We start from the raw sequence: 23,313 nt of genomic DNA, 5'->3' as shown, positions 1-23,313 counted from the left end.
GCAATATTTTTTTTTGCAAGTTTTTGAAATTTGAATCCAGCTTTTTCTATAATGTCTCTCTACATGCCTGGACATGCTCAAATTCCCATGGCACTGTATATTTCTATGGTTAATGCTTTATACTGTTTAAATCAGCTGTTTAAAAAAGTGTTTAGGCTGAGTAGACTGCATTCATTAATAGTATTCTAGTACTTGATTTTTTTAGTGAAATTATAAACTTCCTAATATTGTTTTGATGTTTTACCCATTTTTTTTTCTCTTCTAAATTATATCTAAATGACTTGAATTTTACTTGTTTTTAAAGTAATTATGTTTTATATATGACAGGAAGAACGCACTCACACCAGTATAACTTCACATACAGTTAAACATGGATGTGGACAAATTTAATTATGCATATCCAATTGACATTTAAGCACCAAGTGGCCACACACCATGACTCTTCCTAACAAGAAATATCTTTCAATCACTGTGGCTGTGATTAATACTAACACACTGATGACTAAATCATCCAATAGTAATTTTTCTGCCTGCTGCTATCATTATCGTGTATCTGTAATGCCAATATTTAAGTCGGCATCCACACAGTACAACATCCCCTTACAGCAAACACACTGATTTTCTTTTTCACTGTAGAGTGACACACAACTGAGCTGCTTAGATGTTATGACTTTCAGCTTGGTGCAGGGTGTGAAATGAAGTCCCTATTCTCCTTCATGGGATATGAGACCCAACAATTGTATTTTGTGATTCAGACAGAGCATACCATTTTAAAAAAAAGTTTCTAATTTACTTCTATTATCTAGTTGATACCTAGGTAGGCATCTGGAGCACTACATGTCAGGAAATAGTGCTGCCATTTATCACTCTTGCAAAACTGCTGCCATATAATGCTCCATAAATGGGCAGACTCCTAAGCATACCTAAGACAATCCACAAGCAGAAAATCCTCAACCCAAGTCCATAGATCACATCAAAAACAAAGCCCATTTATTGAACTTCATAAAAACATGACACAAATAGTTAAGTCAGACATTTCTAAACCCCTATAGGCTGCCTCTTATCTCAGTGTATTTTGAAAGTTTTTCACAGACAGTTAAGTTAGTTATTTATGAGTCAGCACTGACTGACTGAAATGCAAGTCTGTCAAAAGAACTGAAATAAGGGGACAGTTTGCAGAGAGTTAGATACAAGGTAATCACAGAGGTAAAAAAGTGTATTTATATTACTGTGTTGGTTATGCAAAACTGGGGAATGGGTAATAAAGGGATTATCCATCTTTCTAGACAATAAATATTCTTGAGTAGACTGTCTCTTTAAGAAGAATCAGCCATTTCAATTGAAGGAAGCAGTGTAATACATGGGGGCCATTGGTCAATATTTTAGAAGCTTTAAATGGGCACTAAACTATCATTATTCAAATAGAGCATGAAATTAAAAAAAAACTTTTCAATTTACTTCCATTATAAAATGTAATATGTTCACTTTCTGTGGTACCAGCTGCTACAGAGCATCTGCAAGCATTCCCAGTAAATACATATATTACTCTGTAATAGCGGAGTTAAAGTGAATGTCAATTTTGATGCTAAAGTATCCGGTTTTAAAAATTTGATTAAAAACAGGGGCACTTTAATTCATAAAAATTTACATTTCACTTGTGTTGTGAAAAAATACTTACCTTTTAAACTTGAATGCAACTCCAGTTTCCTCCGGTCGTCGCAAGCCATTTCTGACATCAGAAATGATGGATAGGTAATCCTCCAATCATGGCTTCCCCCCCAGGGGAATCAGTGTCTGATTCAACGCCGTGATTGGATGAAGACGGATTCCTCATTTTAGACCCAGGAAGAGGCTTTGCGACGGGTGGAGGAAGCTGGATTGGCTGTCAAGATTAAAAGGTAAGTATTTTTTTCTCAACACAAGTGAAATGTAAATTTTGATGAATTAAAGTGCCCCTGTTTTTAATCAAATTTTTAAAAACCGTGCACTTTAGCATCAAAATTTACATTCACTTTAAGGAAATAAAAAGAAACAATATTTTTTATCTATTGCTTATCTGCAATGAAAAGCATTGTTATTTTATTAAGCATCTGCTGATTAGGCAATTATATGATATTCAATGGTTCTTTAAGGGGTTCATATAAATTTATGACTATTAAACACACAAATAATAATTTATTTTTCTAAAAATATCCATTGGCACATGGCTAGATCTAGGCAAGTTCACTGAGTACTCACTATCTGCTGTCCTGTCCTGAGGGTTTTGGCCACCATAATTGCCCACTCACCAATCTGCTTATTCCTAGACCCACAAAGCTATGGTACACATTCTTAGTGCAACCTTTTCCCAGTAGCTTCAAAAGCTAGTGCAGCAGGCATCCCTGATCTGATACATTTAGATTGCTATGTGTATGGATGTTTATTTCTTTCTAATGGCAGTGAGAGTCCACAAGAGTTTTCTCTTGGGAATTATATCAACTGGCGGCCAGGAGAAGGCAAAGACACCCTACAACAGAGCTTTAAGAATCCCTCCTACATCTCCTTCCCTCCCAGTAGTTCTTTGCCTTGTCTAGAAGAGGGCAAGAATAGAGGTGCTCTGCAATTTCATGTTAATTATTATTATTATTATTATTATTTTTTCCCTCAATGGAAAGTTCCTTGAAGAGAGGGCTCAGGAGAGTATGGCAGGGCTTTGCAGCACTTTATGAAGTTTTGCCCAAAAGCAGGCCAAGGGTGTCACTTGGAAGTTCCTATTCCTCCCCCAGTACTGGCCAGATGTATGTACTGCTCCTTGTATGTCATACACTGTCAGAGGACAGGACTTATCATCAAGAAACTGAACTTAGCTATCTGTCTTTCAGGTCAGAGCTTTGGTGAGTAAACACCCAGTCTATGTAGAGTCTGGCAGAGATACTTGGTAATTACTAATTTTGGTCAGATATCTTGAAGGGGATCTCATTAGTAGTTTGTGCACAGTGTCCAGCAACTGGGGCTATCGCTTTATTTCACCCTCTTTGGGGACTGCTTGAGGCTCCCTCAATCTATTATGTATGTTTTGCCTATAGATATTGGATGGCCCTTCAATTCCTCCCGGTTCTGGTACCTCAGTGCTCCGGTCACGTGTACTCAGGAAGCGGCGGTGGCTCATTTTTTTGCAGAGACTTGGCACACTGACAGCTTCTGTGGCAGGGATGAAGTTAAACTTTTTTCACGCTATGAGAGAATAAAGAGCACACTCCCTGCCTCCTCTTTCTTACTATGTGCTGTTGGAGCAGGAAGTGGGCGAGCCATATCATCGATCGATCAATATCTCTTCCTGGGACATCAGGAGGTGGTGAGGCCCTATACCGGAGCACTAGGGAGTTATTATATTGTTGGATGTCTCAATATTACCTCATTTTTGGGCACATTGCGCAGCGATATAATGCATAAGTGCATTACCAAGCATTGCTATTGTCTGTAATAATCAAATTGGAGAAGAATTGTGCGACAGTCCAGCGCTAGTGCGTTACCGTGCCGTCATCTTTAATTTTGAGGGTTTTAATCCAGCTACAGAGGCTATTTTCTAGAACTTCTAGAGACATTTTGAAAGGGCTGTACATCTCTGTAGTACTTATTATGGAGCACAAGGGGCCTGCAGTCACTGATACTACCTTTTCTGAGGGAGTCCTTCAGATATCGTTATCCCTTCTGAAAAATGCTTGTGCCATGCGTCTCAGGGTTCCAGCTCCTCAGCTACAGGGGATTACCCACCTGTTAATATTTCAAGGGTGGGGTGACTGAATTTAACCCATTGTTTAGAACTCAGCTACATTCCATTGTTACTGAGGCGATTGTAGCTCTACAGCCATCATATAACTGTAAGTGAAAACTGAATGTTTCTTCTTTTTTTTTTTTTTAACATAATTTTTATTAGGATTAAAAACAAAAACGTACAGAAAAAGTAAAAAAAAAATGACAACAATTACATAAGATTTTACAGTCACCAACAATTAATATTGTCCAAAGCATATATGTAATTAGAATCAGATTTTTGAAAAAAAACTTATTAAAAAAACAAAACAAGGCAATTAGTGATTATTATGACCATGGTTGATGGCTCCACAACAAAAAAGACAAACAAAACACCATCTTCCTGTACAAGCTCTAATCTAGCTATATATACATCTTTGGATGAACAAACGAACAAAAGTACAACAAACAAAAAAAAAAAAAAATTAGTAAATATCTTCCTGCTCTGTCTCCAGAGTATACGGTATTTATCTGATAATAACAATTGTAAAAAGGCCGGTGACTAACGAAAATGCCCTAAGAGCTGTAATTGAACTTCTCTACACTGATCTAGAATTACTTTATCCCATTTTACCATATAATTTTTTAATTTTATTTCATCAAAGATTAATCAATCATTCTGATCCAAAACCATTTGGTATACTATATTATGTACAAAAGAGGCTATACTGGGAGCCTTCTTATCCTTCCAAGTTTTTAATATCATCTGTCTAGTTAGTAATATTGCTGTATTGATCAGCAACTTATTCTGTATCTTTTCATGTGCCAAAAAGAGGATATGCGTTGGCTCAAGGGATATCCTAGATGGCAAAAATCTATTCAACCAAAATTCAACCTGCTTCTAAAGTTTAAAATTTTTTGGGCAGACATAAAAAACGTGGTATAGGTCGGCTGATGGAAATTTGCATCTATGGCAAGCCATGTCACCCTTCCCTTTTCCCATTCTCTTAGGCGTCAGGTATGCTCTATTCAGAAGTTTAAGGTGTGACTCTCTTATTGCCATATTAGGTGAATACTTTCTTACTCTATCAAAGCTCTTTTGAAAATGATCCAGATTGATTCCAGGGATATCTCGCTTCCATAGGAGAAAAAGGTTATTTACTTTAAATTCTGCCTCTTTAAGCGCTAAGATTCTGTAGATATGTGATAGAGAGTGGTTACCTGTAGAAAATCTACTAATGATTATATCCAAAGGACCCAACGTCCATGCATCTCCTTCCAAAAGTTTCTGGTTATAAAGAAAGTGTCTAATTTAGAGGTAGGCAAAGAAAGATCTCTTATCTAGGTTAAATTCTTTAGATAGAGAGTCAAAAGTTCTAATATGTTTGGTTATTGGGTCCATTAACTGAATTAGTAGTTTCAAGTTATTAGACAACCATTTTTTGAAAGCGGGTGATGTATATCCACTTTAGAAATCTGGGTTTCCTCTAATAGGTAGATATTTGGAAAGCAAATGTTTCACCTCCAACATATTGCATATTTTGTTCCATGCTAGAATTATGTTATATATTGTAAACTTTAAAGTACATTCTCGGGCATGTTTGAATCGACCTGTATGTAATAGAGCCTTAAGGGAGTAGGGAACAATTATAGCTTCTTCTATATCGTAATTTGTGACATAGTTGGCTTCCATCAATCAGTCCATTGCGATTCTAGCCATACATGCCAAATTGTAATTTTTAATATTAGGGAATGCAAACCCCCCCATATCTTTAGGATGCATTAATCTTGATAAAGAAATACACGGTTTTATTGGGGCCCAAAGAAAGTGAGAGCAACTAGTATTGAACTTTTGTATGTCCGCCTTTCATAGGAAAGAAGGAATATTCTGTAACAGAAATAAAATTTTAGGAAATGTTTGCATTTTTATTAAGGCTATTCTTGCCGAAAGCGTCAAGGGCAATTTACTCCATCTCTGTATATCAGAGAGACACTTTTTCCATATAGGAATATAGTTAGCATCGTACCATTCTTCTGGATTTCTAGAAAGATTTATTCCCAAATATTTAATATTTTTTTCGGAGAGTTTAAAAGGATTCTGTACAAAACTATCCTTGTTTTTGATTACCCACAGAATCTCAGACTTAAAGAGGTTGATCTTATATCCAGCGAACTTGCTAAACTCCGCTATAATGTTCAGGAGAATTGGGATATTTTTACATGAGTTCCTTATATAGAATAAAATATCATCTGCATATAATGCCAGTAAAGAATTGTGTTGATTTATCTTTATACCCTCCAATTCAGTACGACTTTTTACCGCTAAAATTTAAATAGCTATATTAAATAGGAGCGGAGATAAGGACACCCCTGTCTTGTTTCTTTATATAGAGTTATAGCTGGATAGAGAACATTATTTATACTGAGGTAAGAGACAGGGTTATGATAAAGTTGAGATATATAATTATAGAAGTGACCTGAGAAACCAAAATGATTTAGGCTTGTGAGTAAATGATCTCATAGGACAGAGTCAAAGACCTTTTCTGCGTCTACCGTTAACAGAGCAAAGTCTTGTTTTGGTCCTGACTCTGTCCTATGTGATGCCAGTGCATATTCAATTAAAGTAATTGCCTTTCTTATATTTTTTTTAACTGTTCTACCCGGTATAAAACTGGTTTGATCTAGATGTATTATGTCTCTTATAACCTATTTTAGGCGACTTGCTATAATATTTGCTAGGATTTTGTAATCATTGTTGAGTAATGAGATAGGCCTACATGAATCATTTGAATTTGGGTCCTTATCCTTCTAATGAATGAGTGTGATATTTGATGTGGTGAAGCATTTAGAGGGTTTATATTGGTGTAAAAAATATACGTATAGCGGGACTCATTAACCTCTATTTCTAGAATCAAATATCTTCCCTCTACATCTTTATATTGTGATACCAGTCAAAAATCTAAGTTTTTGTTAAAAATACAAGCGACTCCCCTCTTTCTCTTTATTGCTGGTGTCGCTATTACCACCCTATTCTTAGTTTCTCCGCTTCCTGTAAGCTCCGGTGCGTTTCCTGCAGGAAGACGATATCTGGTTTATGGCTTTTAAGATGATGAATTAATTTTTTTCTCTTGGCTGGGGAGGAAAAAAAAACACATTCCAAGAGAGGAAATTAATAGAATTTTTCATTTATAACACCCCAGGCTCTTGAAAGCAGCCCCTCCGCAAGAACAAAGAGGAAGAGGAGAGGGCAGGAAGAAAAAAAAAAAAAAAAAAAGATTGAGGTACAAAATAGTCTGATATTAACATTCTAAACATTCTACCATTTTGTCTATACATTTTTTCTACTATGATTTGGTATTCTCCATGAACTGCTTGACCTCCTCTGCCTTGTTTAAGACAATTATATTATTATCTCGATAGATTTAAATTTTTGCGGGATATATCATTGTAGCTTGATATCCTGCGTCTATCAGTTGCGTACACCAAGGGGCCATTGTTCTCCTCTTGGTTAGCGTCTCCGCAGAAAAATCTTGAAATAATAATATACGTTCTATGTTTATTTCTACAGAGGCATTTTTCCTATAATAGGATAGCATTTTTTTGTTTATCCTGAAAATGTAAGAATTTTATTAAGACTGGTCTTTTGAATTTTATCAAATTATCCTTTCTAGTATTAGATCCCAGCCTGTGTACCCTTTCTACTGCAATCTCTGAGCTGGTTTGAGGCATGTCAAGAATTTGTGGTAACGTATGTGTAACAAATTTCATAAGATCAGTAAATTCAGAGGTCTCTGGCAGTCCCATTATTTTCAGGTTATTTCTCCTTGACCTGTCCTCTAAGTTATCTAGGTGTGATTGCAGGACTTCTATAGTCTTAGTCTGTGCATTTAATACAGTTTGTTGAGAATGCTGTATGTCATCTAAATCAGATATTCTATTTTCTATTTCTCCTAGTCTACTAGACACTTGTTTAAGTTCACTTGTTAGGGTCATAAGCTCTGTTTTAACTCCTTCAAACTGTGGCAAAAAGATGTCAGAGATTTGTTTTATCAGGTTGTTGGTATCAATGACAGTGTTAGAGCTGGGTAAAGAATCCACAGCTCCTAGCTCTGTACTGCTTGTGCTTGTCCTAGCCTTTCTATCTTTAGTTTTTGGGGGCATTATGCCTATATCACTTTTACCAATCTCTAGAAATGTATCCATGCTCAAAATACAGCTCTATAGGCCTATGTGTCTCTGTGAAATAAAGTGTACTAAATAAAAAATTTTAAAAAAATAGTAAAGGTGCAAAATTTAATTTCTACTTATTGCCTTTCATCTATGTAAGGCTGTGTGTGTGAGTGAGAATATAAGTATAACTACTACAAATATCCTTGTGAGATTAAATTGGGATTGATATTTTCCTGCTAGGCACAAACTATAATTTCTCACTCATACGTAACAGTGATTATCATTGATCTTCTTTATGTTATACTTTCTTGTTGCGGCAATAGTAGCTAGGTACTATGCAGGTGTATCTATTTGCCCCAACAGTATTTTCATATATCATTGAGAACCTTGTGCGTCTTCTAGGCCCCTCCCTCAGACAAAAGTCTACTCCCTCAGACCGAAGTATGTTTCTTCAGGTTCCTCTACAAGGGACAGTAGTCCTGCAGGCTCTTCAAGGGCCAGCCATTTCTTGAACTCTGACCGGGAAAATTCATCCTCAGATTCTAAAGGGTGAGTTGTCCTCAGAGGATGCGTCTGTGGACTCAGATAAGGAATCCGAAGACCTTTCTTTTCAGTTTAAGATGTATCATTTAATATCCTTGCTTAAGGAAGTTCTAAGAACTTTAGAGGTACCAGATTCCAACCCAATTGTAGAAAAACTAGCACACAAGTTGTATATAATTTTCAGACTCAAGTCTAGGGTGACAGACGTTTTCCTGGTTCCATCGTTGGTGTCGGATATCATCACAAAAGAATGGGATAAACCTAGTGTGCCGTTTTCCTTTACCTGAGTTCAATTTGGAGTTCTGGGATACTATTTCTAAGGTGGACGGTGCTATCTCTACTTTAGCTAAGAGCACCACTATACCTTTGGAAGACAGTATGTCCTTCAAGAATCCCAAGGAGAAGCTTATGGGTTATCTGAGAAAGGCATTCCTCTACGGGGGTTTACTATTTTAGCTGGCTGTAAGCATTGTCACAGTTGCAGGTGCTGCAGCATTCTGGTGCAATTCTCTGACTGATTTGGTTTCAGATTAATTTATTCTGGTGGAGATTCAAGACTGTATAAGGTATCTTAAAACAGCAATTTTTTTTATGTGTGACGCATTTGTTTGGATCATCCACATTAATGTCAAGAATGCGCTTTGGCTGAAGTCGTGGTCTTCTGATATGGTTACTAAAACTCGCCTGCTGCCTTTAGCTTTTAAACTATTTTTGGTCCAGGTTTGGATTCAATCATTTCTTTCATGACAGGAGGCAAGTGAGCCTTCTTGCCTCAGGGCAAAAAATCCAGAACTTAGGGTAGATATGGGGGACATTTTCATCCCTTTCGTCAAAACACAGAAGATTGAACTATCCAAAGCTACCTGGTGCCCCAAATCTAGTTTGGACCAAATGCAAACAGCCCAAGAAGGTGACCACAGATGAAGGTGCAGCCCCTGATCCAGACTCTTCTCTAGTCCAATAAGGGGCAGACTAAGCCTTTTTTAAGAGGCTTGGGCTTGGTCCGTTCAGGACACTTGGGTTTGGAAAATTGTTACCCTGGGTTACAGGATTCAGATATCTGCCTCCAAAAGGGAGGTTCATTCTGTTACACATTTCCAAGAAGATGGAGAAAAGAGCTTTTCTGCTATGCGTGAAAGAATTGGAGGACATTGTCCCTGTCCCATCAACAGAGCAGTGAAAATGGTTTTATTTGCACCTATTCATTTTTCCAAAGAAAGAAGGAACTTTCAGACCCACATTAGATTCTCAAGATACTTAACAGGTTTTTAAGAGTCCCGTCATTCAAGATGGAGACCATCAGGTCAATTATTCCCTTGGTGCTTCAGGCCCAGTTCATGATTACAGGTAGGCTTCAGTTTACGCCGGGGTTAGGTTCCAGGAGGAATGGTTGTAAATCGAAACCGTTGTAAATTGAAACCCAGTTTATAATGTAAGTCAATGGGAAGTGAGGGAGTTAGGTTCCAGGAACCTCTCAAAATTGTCATAAGTAACACCTAATACATTATTTTTATAGCTTTGAAATGAAGACTTTAAATGCTAAACAGCATTATAAACCTAATAATATAGATTGTATCATCATCAAACTAAGTTTAATGAACAAAAACATTTGCTAAACATCACCTAATTAAATAATCACACAATAGACTGCATCATCATCAAACTAAGTTTAATAAACAAAAACTTTTTTTACGTGCATTTTTCTGCAAACAGTTCTCTGCATTGTTAGCATGTTAGATAATATTGGGTCTGCACCTATTCTATGCATTTCAATCTGCAGTGATTAAGCAGTTAACCTCACCTCAAGCTGCTGGACAGGAAGATAATAGGGAAGTGCCTGCTAAATTTTGCTCAACAGATCTGGTCTGATCTGTGTACACAGATCAATTAAAGGCTGTTAAGTTGCATAACTTTGCTGCAAAACAAGCAGGCAGCTCCACCTACTGGTATTTTAATTAGTGCAATGCTTGTCAAAAGCTTTTCAATAGCAGTCACATGACTGAAAAAAAGGTTGTTATTCTGAAACGGCGCAAATTGAACCGGCGTAAACCGATGGCCACCTGTACTGTATACCTGAAAGATGCACATCTACATATTCCTATCCATCAAGATGATTATCTGTTTCTAGACTTTGCTTTTCTTAGCAGTCATTACCAGTTCATTGCTCTGTCTTTTAGCCTAGCTACTACTCCCAGGATTTTTATTAAGGTTCTGGGAGCTCTCCTTTCTGTGGTTAGGGCACAGGGAGTAGCGGTAGCTCCTTACCTGGATCATATCTTGGTTCAGGCACCGCCTTTACCTTTAGCGACACACCTAGAAGTTACTCTGGTCACTTTGCAGTCATGGTTGGAGGGTCAGTGTCACCAAGAGTTCTCTTGTACCTCAGTCGAGAGTTTTTTTTCTTGAGAGTAATCATAGTCTCTGTGACCATCAAACTTTTGTTTGACAGACCAACACAAAGTCAAGCTTCTATCTGTCGCAACCTTGAGGCCATAACTTTTCCTTCAGTGGCTCAATGTATGGAGGTTGTGGGCCTCATGGTGACAACATCGAATGCCATATTATTTGCACAGTTTCATTTGCGATCTCTTCAGTTATTAATGTTAAGACAGGGGAATGGCGACCACTCCAATCTGTCTCAGTTGATACTCTTAGACTCATCCACAAGACAGTTTCTCTCATGGTGGATGTCTCCAGGTCCAGTTTCTCAGGGCATGGGTTTCCTTTGACCTACTTGGGAGATAATTACCATAAATGCCAGTCTGGTGGGTTGGGGTGCGATGTGGGGTCTCCAGAGGGCTCAAGGCTTATGGTCACCTCAGGAGGTGAATTTGCCAATCAATGTATTAGAACTCAGAGCTATCTTCAGTGCTTTACTGGCATCGCACAGTTCTCTTCATCTAATTTCAATCAGACAATATAACAATGGTAGTGTACATTAATCATTAGGTTGGTACACGCCGTCCTCTATCAATGGAGGTGGTGTCTCGCATCCTGAGTTTGGCAGAGGAAAACCAGTGTTCCATGTCAGCCATTCACATTCCTGGAGTGGAGAATTGGGAGGCAGATTACCTGAGCCATCAGACATTCACTCAGGGGAATGGTCCCTAAATCAGGAGATTTTCAATTAATTGATAGCCAGATGGGGTCATCCAGACAGAACTCATGGCTTCTCGGCTGAATTACAAACTTCCGAGATACTGGTCAAGATCAAGGGATCTTCAGCTGGACGCCTTAGTAAGTACTTGGCAGTATCATCTAGTTTATCTGTTTCCTCCAATCGTTCTCCTACCCAGAGTAGTTACTTGTCTCAAGCAGGAGAACATCTCAGCGAGCCTCATATCTCCTGCATGGCTGTGCAGAACCTGTCTTAGTACAGATGTCCAGCGATTCCCCGTGGTGATCTTCTATCTCAAGGTCCATTCTTTTCCCAAAATCTTCAATCTCTGCTTGAACATTGGACGGTTGATTCTTTCTCAGAGAGGTTTTGCTGATTCTGTTATCGATACTCTGATTTAGGCTCGCAAGCTTGTCACTAGACGGATTTACCACAGTGTGGGGAAGGTTTAACTGTCTTGGTGTTAAACAGATTTGTGCATTTCCTTCAAGAGGGTCTAGAAAAGGGTTCATCCTCTTGTTCTATCAAGGGTCATATTTCAGCTCTCTCAGTCCTATAACTTAGAAGGTTGGCTCTTTTACAGCATGCTCTGTTTGAACCAATTCACTCGGATATCAAGCTGTTATCTTGGAAGGCAATGCTCTTACTCACTATATCTTCTGCTTGTAGAGTCTCAGAATTGTCAACTCTTTCTTGTGAATTGTATTATTTGGTCTTTGATCAGGCTAAGGCTGTTCTGCAGACTCGGTATGGTTTTCTACCCTAAGGTAGTGTCGATGGACAATATTAATCAGAAACTTCTTGTTGCGTCTTTATGTCCTAACCCTAGTTCACCTAAGAAGAGACTTTTGCACGGTCTGGATGTGGTTATGGCTCTGAACTTTTATTTTCAGGTGACCATAGACTTTAGTCAGTCTTCTAGTTTGTTTGTCCTTAATTCTGATAAACGTAAAGGAATAAAGGCTATCATTTTGATGTTTTTGCCTCTGCAGGGGCAGCATTTGGTCGAAAAGTCTTTCAGGCAGTGGTTTATAGCAAATAGAGGCCTTCCTTTTATTTCATCCCGCCTGTTTTTCTGTGGACTCCACAGCTTGAGTATTGGTTCCCAAGAGTAAGGTTTTATGGACTCTCACTACCATTAGAAAGAAAACAAAATGTATTCTTACCTCATAAATTCCTTTCTTTCTTGGTAGTAAGAGTCCACAAACCCACCAAATATAAAATAAGTACAAATATTTTCTAGTGACGACAGCCCTCTTTTCCCTACTATCTTTCTTATTGTTCTTCCTATCCTTGGCTATATGCACTATTGGGAGGGAACAGGAAGTAGGAGGAATACGTAAAGCTCTGGTGTAGGGTGTCTTTGCCTTCTATTGGTGGCCAGGTGATGTAATTCCCAAGAGTTAGGTCCCTTGGTCTCTCACTAGCAAGAAAGAAAGTCATTTATTAGGTAAGAATATATTTTGTTTTTGTATTAAAGCAAGGCCAATGGGGGGGGCGGAGCCGGTAGCGGTTAAGATGGCCGCATAAATTCCGAGCTCCGTGTAAGCTGAGATAATAAAGAGGCATTAATGCCATAAAACTCTACCTTGCTAATCACTAAAGCGCACATTCCGATAGCCTTGAGCGGGGGCTACACCCGGTGGTAGCTACATCTTCCAGGTAGGACGCCAAATATCTGGTAAAGCTACCGTAAGTAGTATCACAACAAGTTAAGGCTGTTAGCCCTCAAAGCAATAAGCACTGCACACCGATATTACCTTGCTCGACAGAGGGGAGTATTTACCCCATAATACTGTTCACATGTGGGCACCATATACTCTTGTACTGAGGTGGCGATACCATATATAGACACACAGTGAGCGATAAACTAAGCCTGCAAGTAGATTTTAAGTTTCTGAGGGTCGGGGCCCCGCTCAGATGGTGTATTTGTAATGCACATCTTAAAGCAATCTACAAGTACCACAGGAGAACGGCCAGGGACTTAAAGAGGACCACCTAAGTATATATACCAATCCTGTTCAGACATTGATACACCCTGTGACGCAGATAACATTGAAAATAGTTGTGAGCCCCATTCGGGATTAGTAACCTCACACAAGACCCAGACAATTTTTGATAATATACAGGTACCCCCTGTTAGAGACGGTCTCACAACACGCTGAGGGTCTTCCATAATCTCTAGTAAACAAAAGAAATAGGGTTCTACACATCACTTATAAGAGAAAGCCTATCAACATCAGATGGCTTCCAAAATAAATGCTAAAGTAGACAGATTGACTAAAACACCAGCACATAAAGCCACTTCCGTGGCCTCTTACTTCAACCCTGCAGATAGCCCCACTATGCCTATCTCCCAGACCTCCTCCTTGTTAGCAAGATCTTCTCAAAGCCCCCATGCCATTGCAGACACCCCACCCCCAGAAATGGTTCAAATATCTTCTGCAGCCTTGTCTGCACTACCATCTAAACAAGATATTGTAGATATAGTTCAGGCATGCATCCGTGAGGAGTTAATGGATTTAAAACAAGATGTCAATGCACTTGGATTCAGAGTTGAGGCTTTAGAGGATGGAAATGATACCATGAGAGAAGAGTTTGAAGATCTACAAACACAAGTGGATGGCTATACTTCTATTATTGAGTCTCTCCATACTAAAATAGAAGACTTAGAAAACAGAAGTAGGAGGAAAAACCTTCGGATCAGAGGCATACCGAATCGGTTTTACCAAAAGACCTACCTACCTTCCTACCTGCTTTGTTCAACCACCTTAAAGGGAACAACTCAAAAGACGAGATTCCATGGGATAGGGCGCACAGGGCCCTGAGAGCCAGACCCCCTGACTCTGCCCCACCTAGGGACATCATTATCAAATTTTAAAATTATAGAGATAAAGAAGAAATCTTCAACCTCTCACGGAAAATCCAACCGATCAGATTCAGGGGAACAGTGATCCAATTTTATGCTGATCTTTCCCAAAGAACTCTGCAAAAACGCAAAGAGTTTGCTCCCCTTACCCAGCTTTTACGTAAAAAGCGTATTCCATACAGATGGGGATTCCCGACTCACTTACTAGTAATCCATGAAGAGAGGCGGATAATATGTAAAGATGTGTCGGAGGCTCCAAGATTCTGTGAAATTCTGAACCTAGACCCTGCATTTACCTGCATCATCAATGACAGATCCCACTGGCAGCTCACAACAACATTATCATCGCACATGGTCTCTGACAAATGCTAAACAAATGAGGAAAACATCATCCATGCAAGACACAGCAGAGGAGCCCCAGAGGTCACCAAAATCTAGGCCACTTCGGCCCCCACGCTGATTGAGGTGTGCTTTCAAGTACTAACATGACTTTCCTGTACCACTATGTTTGAAACTGTGAATTCTAGTAAGCATCTATACGGGCACTTTCAAACACAATTGGCTGCTGGATCCTGTCCTGATTCACATTGCCGTGAGTAAGATTGCACTGCCAATTTACTTGTGACTCAAAAGAACGTATCTGTAGCTGTACCATTATAGGCATAACTTTATGAACAGGAAGGCGTTTTTCTTTCTTATTTGATATACAAAAAGAGTTATTTTATTGTTTATTTGTATGCTTACCTGATCTCCCCCCATTGTAGATTATGTTCTCAGTTCGAGAGGCGAGATCATCATCCATATTAACAGTTCTCATGTTTCATTCTATCTGCCTTTCCTGGCTGGTTAAGCCAGGCTCTGAATGTTATTGTTATTATCGTTTTTTTTATTGTTACTGTTGTTTATATATTGTTTTACAAATACCTTACAGGGTTCAATTAGAGTGTCATTGGCTAGACTGTTTCAGTAATATATGTCAGGGATGTAGGGCACATATGCTCATATTTATCACATTTTTGGTATTGACTTGATGGCTTCCAACACAATCTTTCCTATTACTGTTTTGTCTCATAATGTTAAGGGGTTGCTCTCACCATGTAAAAGATCCAAAGCACTTTCGGATATATATAAAAAAAATGCTGACATTCTCTTTCTCCAAGAGACACATTTTAAGAAATCTGAAATCCCGAAATATTTTGGTAAACATTAGTCAGTATTCTGTTCCATAAAACTATCCCCTTTATAGTTTCATAAATAACGAAAGATAATGAAGGGCGATTCCTGGGAATTACGGGCCTCATGTATGGAAGGCCAATCACATTGATCAATATTTATGCTCCCAACGTCCGTCACTTGCCCTTTTTTAAATTAATGTTCAGGAAATTATTAGACATCTCTAAGGGCCCGGTTTCCCCCGGGATCGATTTTAACTTTCCGTTTCAACCCTCTTTAGATTCCTCCAACCCACATCCCAGGATCCCAAAACGTATAACATCATATTTATGGAAAGAACTTAGGGACCTCAATCTCTATGACACATGGCGATTTTCACATCCTTATACTAAGGATTATACTTTTTTACTCCCATCCCTCCCGCTCTTATAGCAGGATAGATTATATTCTCAACAATCAAGAAGGGCTCTCCCTAATCACTAAATCTTTAATAATACCCACATCATGGTCACACTACTCGGCAGTAATTGCTCAAATTGCATGGCCCAACACTTGACGAATCATTATTATCTCATCAATCTTTTGTTGAACACCTATCTAAAGCATTGGTGGAATATTTTCAATTCAATATGGGCTCAGTAACTAACCTTTGTGATGTCTGGGAAGCACACAAATGTACGATACGAGGTGAATTCATTAAATATAAAGCTCATCTCCAAAAAGTCTCTAGACAACAATATACCAAGTTAACCTCAGAATTGGCACAACTTGAATTTGTACATAAAAAAGACCCCAAGAACACTAAGATCCCAGAGGAGATACACAGAATTAGGGAACAATTGAAGGATTATCTTGCTATAGAATATCAAAACACATCCCTTAAACTGAGGCAGAAATTTTATTATGAAGGCAACAAAGCAGGGAAAATGTTATCTAGATCTCTAAAACGAGTAAAACTAAAATCATACATTCACAAACTTAAGACTAATCAGAACATTACAGTCCAAACGACTCCAGAAATATTAGATCAATTTCACAACTACTATTCAAATCTCTATCACATTCATAATGGCCCTCCTAATCAAGATTTGGATGATGGGGATTCTCTCCAAGCATACCTTGACTCATGCAATCTCCCCACACTCTCACAGGAGCAGTGTGACATATTAGAAACCCCAATAACAACAAATTAAATCAACTTGGCTATAAAAGATGTCACCAGGGAAAAGCACAAGTCCGAATGGATATTCTGCCAGATACTATCAGATATTTTCCCCAATTCATGCTCCTATTCTACACAATTTATATAATAACACTTCCTTTACTAACCCTTTCCCGCCCTCAATGCTAGAAGCGCATATAGTAGTCCTGCCCAAACCAGGTAAATTACCAGATACCCCGCCAAATTTTCGCCCCATTTCCTTATTGAACCTAGATGCAAAAATGTTTGCAAAAATTATAGCAGGCCAACTAAACAGGATACTTCCCCAATTAGTACACTATAATCAAGTAGGTTTTACGCCCTTCAGAGAGGCAAGGGATAACACAGTTTTTGATAGATTAAATTGGATTTTTTTATAGCAGATTCTAGTTAAATTCGAGTTCCCAGATTCTTTTATATCAAAAATAATGTCCCTCTACAGTTCCCCAAATTCAAAAATAAAATTGAATGATTCCCTTTCTCCCTCTTTTACTATTTATAACGGAACGAGACAGGGATGCCCTCTTTCCCCGCTTCTGTTCGCTTTGGCCATGGAAGCATTGGCAGCGAGGATTAGGAACAACCAAAAAATATCGGGTATCAATATAGCTGAGAGGGAATATAAAATCTCCCTGTATGCGAATGACATCTTTATGACTGTCACTAACCCGTTGATGTCATTAAAGGAATTGCATAAAGAATTCCTGGCATATAGCAAATTTTCAAACTTTAGAATCAATGCTTAAAAATCAGAATTTATGGGAAAAGGGATCTCTGATTCCATCATTAACCACATAATAACAACATACTCATATAAATTTAAAAAAACTCATTAAAATATCTGGGAATTCATATTACCTGTGACCCTCAACAATTATTTGATGCACATTATATACTTGCTAAAAAATCTATAACAAGAGTTACATTCTTGGCGCAATAAATCATTATCATGGTTGGGTAGACTACATGCAGTAAAAATTACCATTCTACCAAAAATGTTGTATATTTTTCAAACAATCACAGTTGAAATACCCAAAACCTTTCTCACTAAACTTCAAAATATATTGAATAATTACCTTTGCAATAAAAAGCACCCTAGAATTGCTAAGCCAATTATTTACAGACCTAAACTTAAGGGAGGGTTGGGCATGCCAAACCTTCAATATTACCATACAGCTAGAACCTTAGTCTGCATTATAGACTGGTGAAAACACACTCACAAGGAATGGATTCAAATAGACCACGATTTAGCACAAAATGCTCAGTTGGGGGCATGTTGCTGGATTCCTCACATCCACAGTTGCACCCTTTAACGAGCACAATAACTAAATTAACACTTAAAATATGGGACACATGCATTTCTAATTGCTCCACATTTTTCTCTATACCCTCACCACTGACACCTTTAAAAAATAACCCGGAATTTCGAGCATCTCACCCTCACCCTTGTATTAAAATGGTGACGTAACAAGATGTAATACCATGTCGCTCTGTTTTGGAACACAGGGCCCTTAAACCAAAAAAAGACTCACAGGAAAAGTACGGAAATTACTTCACCCCATGGTTTAAATACTTTCAAGTACACCACTACATCGCCTCTCATAATAAACACGCTCAACTATACAGGCCTCTAACACCATATGCAACACCACTACATACACAAAAGGCTCACTTTCCCTTATATATAAATTGTTAATTGAATACCATTCCAGAAATCTACCGACTTATACAAAAAAATGGTCGGATGGACTCCAGAAACCAGTGACACCCCAAGAGTGGTCAAAGATTTTTGAGAATATGAATGGGCATATCTCCTCCATTGCACAACTAGAGACTAATTTAAAGCTGCTATGCAGGTGGTATTACACTCCTGTTAGATTAGCTACTATTTTGAAGCACAGTAACGCCTCATGCTGGAGAGCATGTGGAGATAGGGGTGACTACCAACATATTTGGTGGACTTGCCCAAGCATCACTCATTATTGGCAGGATATTCGATTGGCAATAGAACAGGTTTTAGATATCAAACTACCATTAGATCCTACAATATTCCTACTGAGCAATACCCCAAAGATTACATGTAAGCTGCGATTTAGGCTACTAATTATTATGCTCAATTGTGCTAGGAGATGAATTCCTAGAAATTGGTGAATGTGCCCTCTCTTTCAGACTGGAAATCTCTTGTCACTCAAACATTATCACTTGAAAAATATCATTATGTAATCACAAAACAATTAGATGATTTCCTGAGCATACAGTTTATCTGGGATGAGTATTGTAATTCAAGAGAGTAATGTATTTTTGTTATTTTACTAAGTATTTATGTCACAGGTGTGGGGGCTGAAATATATGTTATTTTAAAAATGCTGAGAAATCTAACCAAGAGCTAGTGAATGATAACTAAATGACTAACAGACCACTTATTGCATGCTGCCCTTAATCTCTCATGATGTCTGTGCTATTATTCCATACACTAATACTGGATAATATTCTGTAATATGTGATACTGTGCATAATAATCCCTGTATTGTATCTTTATTTTTGTGCTTTTCTTTTTTGTTTACTGTTTTCAAATAAAGAAAAAAAAAGCAAGGCCAATGATTGGGTTGCACCAACCATTCTTGCTCACCTTTATGCCCTCATCCATGAATTTTTTTTTTTTTATTTCATTATTGCTACTTACTCCAATACTAAACAACTATTTAGCTTACATATTTCCAGCACCCTAATACATTCACAGTCATTTGAACAGCAAAATATACGCTATTAAAGGGACACTGAACCCAAATTTTTTCTTTCGTGATTCAGATAGAGCATGCAATTTTAAGCAACTTTCTAATTTACTCCTATTATTAATTATCAACCTATTATCTCTTGGTATTTTTATTTGAAAAGCAAGAATGTAAGTTTAGATGCCGGCCCATTTTCGGTGAACAACCTGGGTTTTTCTTGCTGATTGGTGGATTAATTTAACCGACCAATAAACAAGTGCTGTCCAGCGTTTTGAACCAAAAAATAGCTTAGATGCCTTCTTCAAATAAAGATAGCAAGAGAACGAAGAAAAATTGATAATAGGAGCATATTAGAAAGTTGTTTAAAGTCGCATGCTCTAGCTGAATCACAAAAGAAAAAAACTGGGTTCAGTGTCCCTTTAAGAATGTTTTTTGCACCCAACATAAGAACAACAGATATTACTCAACTAGATTACAAACAACAAATATTGACTTACCCAATTCTAAAATACACCCACTACTCTTTGCTATCATAATATACAGTATCTTATTCAAACATAAAAAGCCACCTATCTATTTCTGTGTTTTTTACTGTACTAAAAATAAAAAAATAAAACATCCTTGACCAGAGTTTCTCCAGCAGATGCTAATGTGCAAGCAAGGCACCAAGGGGGTTGAAGAGACCCTCACAGGATGAAAAAGGGTCCTAATTGTGCTCTTTTACTGGGAGCCCCTCACCACCTCTATCATCTGCCAACCACTGGAGTGGACCATTATTATACAAAAATACTGCTTCTATATTTTGGTTGCATTACCATGTCAACTCGTATTGTTGTAGAATACATGTTCACTTCAATGGTGTTTTTTTATATAGTTGTAAGTGTCAAATACAATACTTTACAACATCTTTATAACATAGTTACAGAAAAAACAGTTATAAATCTGTTGGTTCTGTTACATTTGCTAAATATTTAGCCGCCTGCTCAAATTCATACATATACATGTTGTATTAAAGGGGCAGTCAAAAATGAAACTTTCATGATTCCAATAGAGCATGCAACTCTAAACAACTTTTCAATTTACTTTTATCATCAAATTTGCTTAGCTATCTTGGTAATCTTTGTGGAAATCTAAACCTAGGTAGGCACATATGCTAATTTCTAAGCTGTTGAACTGCCTCTTATCTCAGTGCATTTTGACAGTTTTTAACAATTATACAATGCTAGTTAATGTGTGTCATATAGATAACATTGTGCTCACTCTCATGAAGTTATTTAAGAGTCAGCACTGATTGGCTAAAATGCATGTCTGTCAAAAGAACTAAGATAAGGGCTGCAGAGGCTTAGAAGCGTGGTTATCACAGAAGTAAAAAGTGTATTACTATAACAGGGTTGGTTGTGCAAAACTGGGGAATGGGTATTTTAAGCAATAACAATTCTGGAGTAGACTGTCCCTTAAGTGGTGTTGATATATGAATATGTTGATCTATTAATAGGGAAAACAATCGCTAAAAAAAAAAAATACTATCATCATTTAAGATTTAAAGAGCAGACTATAGTGACATACAAAAAATATTTCCTTTTTGTTTCACATCAAATTTTTCTATTTTCTTTTCAGACTTATCTTCCCAACGTCTAGAAAAAGCAAAAGAAGTGGGGGCAGATGTTGTTGTTCAAGTCACCAAAGAGACCCCAGAGGAGATTGCACATAAAGTTGAATGTCTATTAGGGTGTATGCCAGAGATAACTATTGAGTGCACTGGCGCAGAGTCATGTATACAAACAGGAATTTATGTAAGTTTCTCAGAATACAATATTGATAAGATCTGATTGACGGGGGGCACTTGAAGCTAAAGCAAATAGATGAGTGTTATGTACATAGCTAACAAAAGGATTTCCATGTAACTCTTTTTGTGTTTTTTTTCTTTTACATACAAGCTTTATGATGCAAAAAGGTTAGTATGTTAAGGTGTAGGATAGGTTTATAAATGTAACTTTGCTCATTAAATTATAGCTAAAGTAGCTATAATCACATGAACCTTGCAATAAAGGCCTAACTTACAGATAAAACAGTAAACATTATGTTTTTAGTACCAAGTGAATAACTTAAGATCACATTGTATTTAGAAAACATTGGCTTCACAACCTTTGCCACTGTATTGAGATATCTAACAGGAAAACAAAAATTTATGCCAGTAGTTTTGCCCCTGGCATACATTTTGTTGGCACGCTGCAAGTGCTTTTATATGTATGGGTATAAAAAATTTAATAAAATGCATAAACAATAGCTTCAGTAACATATAACAGTTTGCTATTGCAAACTAAAATATCTTCATAGCAACCAGCTGCCATAAGCTATGAGGAAAGTGAAATATTATGAAGCTTTTATATAATTAGATTTTTTTTAAATGTTTCTTATGATGCTCTCTATTTTTTTTTTAGTTTTTAAAATCCAAGTCTAATACATTTATCAAGCATTAATTCTCTAGTAGTGCACCATTTATATTACTCAGAAAACTGATCTCTTAAGTGGCCATTATTTCTTTCCTAAGATATGGTGAGTCCACGGCTTGAGTAATTACTGTTGGGAATATCACTCCTGGCCAGCAGGAGGCAAAGAGCACCACAGTTAAACTGTTAAGTATCACTCCCTTACCCACAACCCCCCAGTCATTCTCTTTGCCTTCGGTGCATGGAGGAGGTGAAGTTTAGGTGTCTGAAGAAATTTTTTTCTTCAATCTACAAGCAAGTTTTGGGGTATAGTCGTATTCCACGTCATTCCTTGCAGTCGGGGAGTGGTGGCTTTAAAGCAGTTAGGAACTTGTAAAGAGGTACTTACTGAGTTTTCCTAACAATTGCTGCCCTAGTTTAGAAAGCCAGAGTTGATTACTCTGTTCTTTCTTTTTCAAAGGTCTCTGTGAAGAACTGGGTCTTCTCATACCTTGTAACTGTCTACATGCCGGACAGCGGAGCAGGTAAGTGCTTTTTCTTCCAGTTGGGGAGACCATGCACTTAACAAATTAAAAGACACTGCTTTTTTTATTGGGACATAGTTAATCCTGTTGTATGGGTTATACTGAGGCATGAAACAGGCACTATAGCATGTGTGAGACTAACATTTAAACTCTTTTAAAAAGAAAGGGTAAAATGTTTTTGTTAGGCTTTATTTTCTGACACATATTTACTTGATATAACAATACAAGTTTAAACTGAAAGTAAGGCTGAAATTTCTATTTCAGCAGCTTATTCATTTCTCCTTTGCTTCAAGATAAACCGATGCAACATTTTAAACTGTCCGGTTTGAAAAAAACAGTTATTTCTGGTACTCGGTGTACCAGGAAGCTATCTTTAGTGCCTCTCTGTGTCGCAGCAGTAATTTGATCTCGGCAGTTGCGGTCACATGACCGGCTTTACTTCATAACGTTTCTGAGGAAAAAGTTGTTTTTCTCCATTTATGGGTGATCCGGTCTAAATTGGTAGCAGTAAGGCATCTCAGTAATTGAGGTGTGGGATTGCCTGAGGGGTATTTTAGAAGTTTATTTGATGTTTATTAAAAAAAAAAAATCTTAACTTTTCTCACATAATTTGGGATAAATTTTAAAGTGAATGTTTTTCTTGGCTTATTTTAATTGAATATTAAAATCTTTAAAACTTATCTGTACAAGTTTATTTACTGTTTCACAACATCTCTGATATGGAGCAAGAGCCTGCTCTCATGAATTCTTGCTTATTATTTTTAGATGCACAAATTGCAGCTTGTATGCAATTTTGTTCTT

The 23,313-nt window shown here is 37.5% G+C and overlaps 1 protein-coding gene across 2 annotated transcripts in view; it reads left to right on the top strand.

Moving 5' to 3' along the window:
- The window catches only part of SORD (sorbitol dehydrogenase), a 279,871-nt gene that overhangs the window by 177,356 nt on the left and 79,202 nt on the right, over positions 1–23,313 (top strand). For both annotated transcript variants that reach the window (XM_053717573.1, XM_053717574.1), the window contains one exon: positions 21,156–21,331. In XM_053717573.1, the coding sequence (XP_053573548.1) occupies positions 21,156–21,331 (176 nt within the window). The remainder of the gene's footprint in view (positions 1–21,155; positions 21,332–23,313) is intronic.

The sequence above is a fragment of the Bombina bombina genome, chromosome 6 (genome assembly GCF_027579735.1).
Source record: "Bombina bombina isolate aBomBom1 chromosome 6, aBomBom1.pri, whole genome shotgun sequence".
Taxonomy (NCBI): domain Eukaryota; kingdom Metazoa; phylum Chordata; class Amphibia; order Anura; family Bombinatoridae; genus Bombina; species Bombina bombina.
The sequence above is the reverse complement of the archived record's forward strand: the minus strand, read 5'-3'. Positions and strand labels throughout refer to the sequence as shown.